Source organism: Amaranthus tricolor, chromosome 2, assembly GCF_026212465.1.
Source record: "Amaranthus tricolor cultivar Red isolate AtriRed21 chromosome 2, ASM2621246v1, whole genome shotgun sequence".
Taxonomy (NCBI): domain Eukaryota; kingdom Viridiplantae; phylum Streptophyta; class Magnoliopsida; order Caryophyllales; family Amaranthaceae; genus Amaranthus; species Amaranthus tricolor.
The window spans coordinates 3,432,224-3,442,311 of record NC_080048.1 but is presented as its reverse complement, the minus strand read 5'-3'; the positions used below and the strand labels follow the sequence as shown (position 1 = coordinate 3,442,311).

General features: G+C 29.1%; 1 protein-coding gene across 1 annotated transcript; it reads left to right on the top strand.

Annotated features, from left to right (window-relative positions):
• Positions 1–204: 204 nt before the first annotated feature.
• Positions 205–6,605, top strand: LOC130806171 (beta-carotene hydroxylase 2, chloroplastic-like). The gene is made up of 7 exons (XM_057671125.1): positions 205–854; positions 973–1,032; positions 2,759–2,830; positions 3,635–3,769; positions 4,753–4,878; positions 5,688–5,744; positions 6,207–6,605. The coding sequence occupies exons 1-7, from the start codon at positions 423–425 to the stop codon at positions 6,288–6,290; spliced, it is 966 nt and encodes a 321-aa protein (XP_057527108.1). The 5' UTR covers positions 205–422; the 3' UTR covers positions 6,291–6,605.
• The last annotated feature ends 3,483 nt before the right edge of the window (positions 6,606–10,088 follow it).

The window sequence follows — 10,088 nt, the reverse complement described above, 5'->3', positions numbered from 1 at the left end:
TTATTTTTTCTCTTCATTTTAACAATTTATTTATGTCATTCACTTGTTTTTGTCTTATTCTCCAATCAAATTTCACTTTTTACTAAATTTCATTCAATATAAATTAGGTGTAATCTCATAAGGACGGAGGAAGTATTTTCCAACTTACCCTACCATAAAGAACATGAAGAGATAAAGGCAAGCCACCTCAAGGGAAGATAATTTTAACTTTGATTATAAAAAGCAAGTGTTAACTAGAAGGTCCCCAAACACAAAAGACCTCCAAAGAAAAAAAAAAAAAAACTAGTGGTTTTCCTCCGCTTGACACTTCCTTACTTTCTCTCTCCCTCTGTTCATTTATACCCACAATTCATTACCTCCCTTGCCCCTCTCTTTCTTTCTCCTCCTTTTGGGCCCACACTACTTAAACCTTCTCTCTCTAAATGGCCTGTGGGCTCTCCGTCTCCGGCAGTTCCCAGGCCCAATTCCTCCCTCCTCTGCCCAATTCCTTAACCGGACCAATATCCGTTTACCTCCGTCCGACCCGCCGTCAATCATTGGGTTATACGGCGACGAGGAGAGAGAAACGACTCACAATTTGCTTCGTTCTTGAAGAACGTCAGTTAGCGAGCTTTGAAATTGAAACAGAGAGTAGAAGTACAAGTACTAGTGGTAAAGATGAGGGATATGTTAACATTACCACTATTGATACTGAAAACGGTGACAGACAAATTGCAGCCGCTCGATTATCAGAGAAATTAGCAAGGAAGAGATCTGAACGGTTCACTTATCTTGTTGCTGCTGTTATGTCTAGCTTTGGTGTTACTTCCTTGGCTATCATGGCGGTTTATTACCGGTTTTATTGGCAAATGGAGGTAAAATTATTTGAAATTTGAATTTTTTTTCTTAATTTCATAGAATTTTAATGTAAATTAAATTGAATTGATTAATTATTTTTTCTTTTTTTTTTGTTGTTGTGGTTTTGGGGTTTAGGGAGGAGAAGTGCCTGTAACTGAAATGTTGGGTACTTTTGCTCTTTCTGTTGGAGCTGCTGTAAGTTACTACTACTAATTTACTATTTTTCCTTTATCTTAATTAATATTTGTCTTTTTTAATTAATATTTAGTCATACGTTAATCAAGTGATCGAGTGTTCTTTAATCCTTATGATTCTTATAGTCCATTTAAATCTTTTGGAATCTTTGGTATTGAGGAGGTGAGATTATTGCATTCTTATCCGAATTAAAATAAATAAAATAATTGATTATCATTTAGTCGTAATTGGTCAATTTAAATTAACATTTAGTGATAATTAGTTGTATTCTAATGTTAATTAATTATAATCTTACTTTTGTTAAGTCTGCACGTAGCAATTTTTAATTTGCCACCGACCTATTTAAGAATTTTTAAATTGTTTTATTTATTTAAAATTAAAAAATGTATTGAATGTTTATTATGAGATGATTCTAACTTTATTTATTATATAAACTCATCAAAAGACTCTAATTAGTTCATTAAAAAATACCAAAAAAGTCAATTTTTGATCTAAAAAGAAAACATTCTTCCACATAATTGTAATTAGTAAAACATTAGCAATTACGTGGACGAAATGTTTTCTTTTTGGGAAGTAACTTTCCACAAGTTTTTTATAAAATCAATTGTTCCATTTAGCTAACTATTGTAGATTTCAATTATAAAATTTTAAATGAAGAATTTAAGAATGACAAAGTATGGAAAGTCATTCTCAAATTCTCAATTTTAACTAGCTTTAATACAATAGTAGAATTGATACAAATCTAAATTTGGTTTTTATTAATTTACCAAACACTAAATTTAAGTCAATTGTAAATTTCCAAATGAAATCCTTATTCCCAAACATAGCATAATAGAATTATCCTTCATTTTTTGGTAATTTAAATATTTCGACTAATACGTATGAAAAAAATAATCATATGAAATTTTATTTTATTTGCCTTATCACATATATTTATACTATCAATTTTCTATAGTTTTTTATTTAATTATGTACAATTTTAAATATAAATAATTAGATTAATGCATTAGATTGCATAAAAGATATTTAGACTTAATGGATGGGTGATTTGTGAAGGTTGACCGTTGAGTCATAGGGTACTAATTAATAACGGTTATTGTAAGTGTTCTTCCATTAAAAAGGGAGAACCCCACGCTAAAAACACTTCTATTTTTATTAGTACGGCTAGGATGACAAAATTAATTCTAATTATTGTACGTAACGATTTTACCGTGAGACATGACTCATATTTAGGTTAAATAATCCGGTAATATAAATTTTTAGTTTATGAGCTTCTTATTTTGAGGTTGTCTCACCGTGAGATGGTCTCATACAAAACAAGCTGTAAAATTAATTTCAGAGCTTATTCTTATTTAGAAAAAATGACACATGCTCCAACTATTATATGACTTGATTTTCTATTGATTATAGATTTGTTGAAATTGCGACTTAAATAACAATTTTGATTGAAATTTAAATGGTGGAATTTGAAGAGTGCTGTAGGTGGATGGAAAAAGGCGAAAATTATCTTATCATATAATACATTTATCTTTATTCTAAATAATTTTTATAAAATTGATACAACTTACGACTTAATAAGTGATTTTTATTAATATAGCATGCATATTTCATGTTTTATAATTTGCATATATAAAACCTTTTATATACAATTTTATTTAGGATTCCTAAAAGTCAAGAACTAAATGAAGTATAACTTTTTAATTTTCTTGCTTGGTTTCCTTTTTAGGTGGGAATGGAATTTTGGGCAAGATGGGCACATAAAGCTCTCTGGCATGCTTCTTTGTGGCACATGCATGAGGTTCATCTCTTCACTTTTTCTTGTTTACACCCCTTCACAATGTAGAGCATTAGCAAAACAAATAGTATCATGTAAAATTTAATTTTAAAAAATATAATTAATTGTTTTATCTCCATTATGATCTTTATTTTATACCCTTTTTCATTTTTTATTTTTCCGAGGATAGATTAGAGAATTTCTACCGGTAGGTAATGAGAATCGAATTATTGTCACAACTCACAAGGGTGAAAGTGAATACCCTTGACCACTAGGGTAACCCACGATATTCTTTAACAACCCATTTTTGATTATTAAACTAAATAGCACATTTAAGAAAATCCAATTGGTATATTTATTACGTGGGATATAGGATACAAAACTATTAGCTAAAAAAAGGCTGAACAACAAACCTTTTTTCATTTTTATTTTTTTGGAAATAGGATAGGGAATTCCTACATAAGTAGTGAGAATCGAACTCTTATCACAAATAAAGACTGTACTCTTATCACAAATAAAGACTGTCAAGAGGTGAAAGTGAATACGATCAAGGCTAACCCACGATTTTTTATAATAAACCATTATTGATTATTAAACTAAATGGCACATTTAAGAAAGTCTAATTGGTAAATCTATTTTGTGGTGTATAGGATACAAAACAATTTAAATGCAAGTATAAGGTATCATAAGTGCACTAGTTTGTACTTTGACCATATGGACCATGTGAACTTATGTCATGCATATTTAGACTTGTAGTGGTTTACAAGTTGCAGTTACATACAAATGAGCATATGTGTACCATATTAATTTGGAACTTTGTGGTTGTAGTCTCATCACAAACCAAGAGAAGGACCTTTTGAGCTGAATGATGTGTTTGCCATCATAAATGCATTTCCAGCTATTGGACTTTTGTCTTATGGATTCTTCCACAAAGGCCTTCTTCCTGGTCTCTGCTTTGGTGCTGTAAGTTTACTTCTCAACCCTCCTTGGAGTCAATTTACTTATTCATTACATTATTGTGTTGCTCCAACTCTTCATTTTACCTCAAATACCTTTGTGTCAGAACCTTGACACTCGTATATAGGTAAGACACTTGAAGAGCAGGGGTAGATCCAAAATAAAATTAAACAATGTTAATGTATTAAGTTTTCTTTTTAAAAAATGTTAATAGTAAGGCCTAAATGTGGGACAATGTTGTCATACACAAATACTTTAACCAACTTAAAATGTACACTTATTAGCATATTTAAAGATATAACTTTTTTAAATGTTATTAGTTGACAACATTAATAAAGACTACATCCACTCCAAAGAATTTTTCATAAAATAGACAAGTTGAACGTTGAAGATATATCTGCGCCCGATATGTATATACTAGTTTGGGTAACATGGTACGATTATACTAGTGCTCTCTCCCCTAGGACTCAAATTGTCTCTTAGAAATGTGATCCGAAGTTGACATAAGGACCATGTAATTCAGGGGGAAATGTAAGTCTGGCTAATCTGATTAAAAATCCTATTAATATTGAATTGTATAATATATAAAAATAGAAAAATTGTAGTTGAGTTATTCTATACATATGTAGCGATGAGCGTTCGGTCATCGTATACTGGTAGTTTTGTATTATATAATATTTTTGCACCTACATGTTCTCTCAATTGTATTCAAGGGCGGATTCTGACCCGTCAATGTTGTCAACTAACAACATTCAATTTATATAAAAAAACCATATACTTATAAATATTAATATATGTACTGGCTAAGTTGGTAAGAGTTTTGCTAAGTGACAGCACTGACCTAGATTCAAACCACATGTAGCACTTTTTTCTTTTATATCATCAACATCATTTGATTTTGTTCTATATGAGCCCCTGATTGTATTCAAATTGGATGAAGACCTTTATATGGATTATTCACACTGGAGTTGACATTTGAATTTATGCAGGGACTTGGAATAACAGTATTTGGGATGGCCTATATGTTTGTGCATGATGGTCTTGTTCACAAGAGATTCCCTGTTGGTCCCATTGCTAAGGTTCCTTATTTCAGAAGGGTAGCTGCTGCCCATCAGGTTTGCTCAATAACTTTACCTCTTTTTTTTTGATAAAAGAACAGAAAGGTTAGCAATTTGACCATTAACTATGCATAAAGTCGTATGTAGACCAGGTTAATAGGCAGGGCGGTTTGGAACAAGTGAGCTCTTAAATGGGCCAATCCGGATAACAATAATATCTCATTACGTCAATATCATTATGAACTTTTACCTAAACAAGGTTTAAGTGGTCTGATGTACGCAATTTTATCTTTTTCGTAACATTGAAAATGTTTCTTAATAATGATAATCATCATCAACCTAATATCCTGCTAAAAATAGGGTCTATATGAGGAAAGATGGCGGACAATTCATAACCGTACTTCCTTCAAAGAAAGAACATGTTTTTTTATTAATAACAAACTTTATTTGTAGTTTTACAATATTTTGATAAACATGATTTTTCTTCATTAAATTATTTTCAAAGTAAAAAGATGTACTTTACTCTTTAATAATCGTTTTTCATTGCTAATAATAAATCAATGAATAAACAATAAAGCAAAAAGATCTTAATTTAATTTTTTAATTCCACCCTTTTTATCATAATCTTGAGGGAGATTTGATTCTCATTAGCCTTTCTATATTTTTAAGGGTTCAATGCATCTCAAAGATGTCCTTACTAAATTTAGAAACTCTTTTACCTAAACTTACTAATAGTAGAACTTCAAACATGTGTTAAACTGTGTTATGTTGCTTAAGTCTCAACTGCTACATATATTTAATGATTAATTTTTATAACTGAATCTAACGGTCAGTGTCTTCTTTGATTTTGATGTCTGGAATGTCAGCTACACCACACAGATAAATTTAATGGAGTACCATACGGCTTGTTCTTGGGACCAAAGGTGGGCCTAACCTTTCTTTTTTTTAGTTTGCTTGATTAAATATAGTTGAGTCATGATTCTTTTTACCAATATTATTATATTTATGTCCAAAAAAAAATAATTAATATCAGATAATTTTTATCTTATAATACACATATTTATAATATATATTAATGTCTCAATCCACAGTTAAGAATAAGATAAAATAAAAGGATAATAATACTACATTTGTAAGAGGAAATAAGAAAACAAAATAAAAGGATATAGATAACATGAAATAGTATATTTTGATGCATGATTTGATGATAAATTCTAAAATTTATATGTACTAGGTAATATAATTCTAAATGATTCATAGTTTATTATTTAAATATGTCATTATTAACAAACGCCCAAGATTTTTGATATAATTATATAATTGTATAATTGTTTTTCTATTGTCCAATTAGTAATTACTTTTTAATTATGTTTTATGTGGTGTAGGAGCTAGAAGAAGTGGGAGGGCTTGAGGAGTTAGAGAAAGAAATTAGCCGTAGGATCAAGCTATCCAAGGGCTCATCAAGATGATGTATGCTAGATTTGCTCCATTTTCCAAAAACTAGAGCTTTAGTCAAAAAGTTTTCTAAAATCTAGATTTCCTTTGAAGGAAGGAAAATAGGAGTATAAATTAGGATGACTTACATGTGCATTATTTTACATGTATAGCTGCAGATTTTGAGCCCTAATATATCATGCCCAAGTAAATTTTGGGTATGAACAATGATCATTGATCATTGAGTTGTATAGATTTCAAAGGGCAGAGGATTGTATTCATAGCTGAATTATGTGTCCCTTTTTGTGGCTTTTTGAGGAAAAAAAGTTATCAAACAAGTTTTGTGGTAATATTATCATATATGTGCATGATTGATGTGTTAATGGGCTAAAGATTAACTTTTAATGGGTTTGGATTTGCGTTTGAGAGACGTCTCTCGAAAATACAGTCTCTCAGGAGATCCGCTGTAAAGTAAAATGACTATAATCATATACACATCTTATTTATGTGAAGTTGACAAGTTGTACGTGATGTTTGCTATTAAGAATCAATCAAAAATAATTTTTTTTTAAGTTTTCTCATTAACGAGGATAAGTTTGCATAGGTCTTACTCTTACATAGTCTTGGGTAATGGAATGGAATTGATGTGTTACATTAGGAACATAATAACGGTCCAAGTTAGCAAACGGAATCTAAGAATTTTCTAGTTTTAGCTCATTTATGTGCTGAATTTTCTAGTTTTGGTCCAAATGTATACCTTATATCTTCAAGCGTTAAAAACATGTCCAAATTCATAGATTTTCTTGTGTGAAGACAAACAAAACTTTAAACAAGTGTAAAATACAATGAATAGACAATAAAATAGTATGAGAATGGACAATATAAATACTAGAAGGGAGCAAATAAAGTGTAATAATTATTGTTATTATTTGTAGTCTTACTGATTTTTCTAAAGCATATTGAGCTATCCTAAATAAAGATATAAATCTGATAGTTACTAAAATTGTAAGTTGATAATAATTATAGATTATGTTGAAATTCAACAATATCACCACAAATTAAAGGTAAAGGACGAAATTTTGGTTAGGTGTTCTTATCCCACATATTCTTTTCATTTGTCTTATTTATCATTGCACACTTGTCGATAAACTAATTCAATTCTTAATATTTTTAACTGCGTGTAAATCAAAATTATAATTTTGAAACTAATAAACTTTACAATGAGTTGAACTAAACAAAATTTCACTTGACTGTATTTAATTTAACTTATACTCCCTCCAATTTTACTATCATCTTTCCATTTGTTTTTGCGCATATGTCAATATTCAATGTAGTATTTTAGTTGTAAATATCTATAATCGTACGTAATTAAAAATAATAAAAAATTAATTTTCATAAAATTTATATTAAAACGAACAAAATAAAATTTCACAGGTCTACATTTGACTCCATAGATAAAAATAAATTACAAACTATAATCAATAGGTAAATTATGTCAAAAACAAATGAAAAGATAACTATGAGAAGGAGTATTTAAGAAAGGTATGAGAACGATCAAGACAATTTCCCAAACACAGATATATTATACCTTTGATGTTACAATCCACTATAATTAATTTGTATTTACATTGATGATTGAAATCTAGTAATAGTATAATGGAAGTGTACGTTTCAATATGTGGTAGAATTAAAATAAAAATAGAAGGAAAAAAAATAAGTTTTTTAAAAAATGATTAAAATATATTTAAAATAAAAATATTGTAAAGCTATAAAAAGAACTAAAAAAAATCCTAACAATTATTTAGGATTGGTAATTAAATTAATAAACTTTTTGACAAGATAATAAAGGCTTTTGACAAGATAAGGTAATTGAGTTCTACTTTTTGACAAGAACTAAAAAAAATTGATTGAAGAAGTGCTGCCGTCTCATTTACAGCTAATGAATAAGAATTGACTCCAGCTTCATTTCCAATCATTTAATCATTTGTGTATTTATTGAATTATTTAATTTATATTATTAAACGTATGATGTTAAGTTGTGATAATTTATCACATAATTATTTTGTGGGTATATTTTTGTGGACATACTTATGGGGCACATATGGGCTCGGGCTTGCAAACTCTCGGTAATAAGCATGGAGTTGCATACACACTTATACAATATTCATCCTTTTCAAAATTCATATGATATTAGGAAAACTATCCATCAAAAATTATACACAAATCTATTTACCAAAAAATTACCTTTGAATGAAAATGCATCGGAGTGTTCGGTACTTTTTTATGTATAAGAGTCACAAAATATATTAAATATAATCAAATTATAACAGTGTAAAAATTGATTATAGTGCTAGTAAAAAACAAAAAAAATTATTGTAACTTAAGGGGGTGTTTGACATATGAAAATGGAAATTATGAGACTATAATTGAGACTTAGAATGAGACTTTAAGATAAGATTTGAGTTGAAACTTTGAAAATAAATATCTCATGTCCTTATTTGACAAATGATAAAAATAAATAAAAAATTAGATAAAAATTGATTATATTTGCAAAATTATCCTTATAACTTTTACATTTCTTTACTTTCATTAATAGCAAAATTATTATTTTATAAATTCTCTAAGTCTCATCCCTAAATATCACCCTTCTTTAAGACTTTTTTTGTGAGACTTTTTCTTTTTACGTCTCAATTCATCTCCAAGTCTCATCCTTTGCAATTTTCCAATTCTCTTAAATAAATAAGAAACTTTTTATAATTTTACCTTAAAATTTCAATCCCTAACCTTAATTTCTTTTGCAAAACGCAACCTTAAAATGATTTAAAATAAAAGACATTGTTATTTCTCATTATGACTAATGGGAAAACATGAAGTGGTCAACGCATTTTCTGGCTTTCTGCCTGTAGTGATGTCTTCTCCACTTACATATAATTGCATGTTTTTAGTGTACGTGTAAGGAGATTAACTATTTTCCTTGCACAAATTATGAATTGTATACCCACTTTAATTTTTTAACAAAAATATCTCTAAAAAGTCAATATGGACCATCTTAGCCAGGGGCGGACCCAGCTAGGGGCAAAGGGGGCGGTGGACCCCCCAATCTGAAAAAAATAAATGAGCTTTAAAAAAAATTTTCCGTCGCTAATTCGTCGCTAATTTACTTTTCCATTTGGCGACGATTTTTTGCCCTCGCCTTTCCGTCGCCACAACCGATATCCGAAATTTTGACCCCCCAATTTGAAATTCCTGGGTCCGCCACTGATCTTAGCAAAGGGATCATGCATTATCAAGTATTATTATTGTTCCTCTAAAAAAATATATAGTTGAAGCGGAAATAGTGATAGTATGGTGGTTGGTCGGAAATTCTTAAATTTCCTACAAAATAATATCAAGAATTACTATTATTATTATTATTATTATTATTATTATTATTATTATTATTATTATTATTAAATTCTTAAGTATTATTATTCTTATATTGTTTCTACTGGAGCAGTTCTTTTAACGTTAAAATTAGTACTCACATATTAACTCACATATTACCAGTGGCGAATTCAGAGTTGAAACTTATTAGGAGCACAATTGATAAAAAAAATTCAAAACATCATAATATATATAGTTAAACCTAAAAAAAAAGATATTTAAGAAAAATTAATTATGTTTTAAATAGGTATTGAAAAATGTAACTGCATTTAATTGACCTTTATTATATATCTCTGAATACATATTAAGTGCAATTAAAACTACTTATTAGAAAAATGAATAGCACAGCTGGTATGGGTCTTGCCTCACAACCCATAGGCTAAATTAATGACAAACTTAAATTAATGACA

Bases quoted from the DNA above. Each gene is read 5' to 3' on its own strand.
- LOC130806171 (XM_057671125.1), top strand. From the start codon at position 423: ATGGCCTGTGGGCTCTCCGTCTCCGGCAGTTCCCAGGCCCAATTCCTC. The intron at 2,831-3,634 runs GTTCATCTCTTC...TTGTGGTTGTAG, and splicing joins CTTTGTGGCACATGCATGAG to TCTCATCACAAACCAAGAGA. The intron at 5,745-6,206 runs GTGGGCCTAACC...TATGTGGTGTAG, and splicing joins GCTTGTTCTTGGGACCAAAG to GAGCTAGAAGAAGTGGGAGG.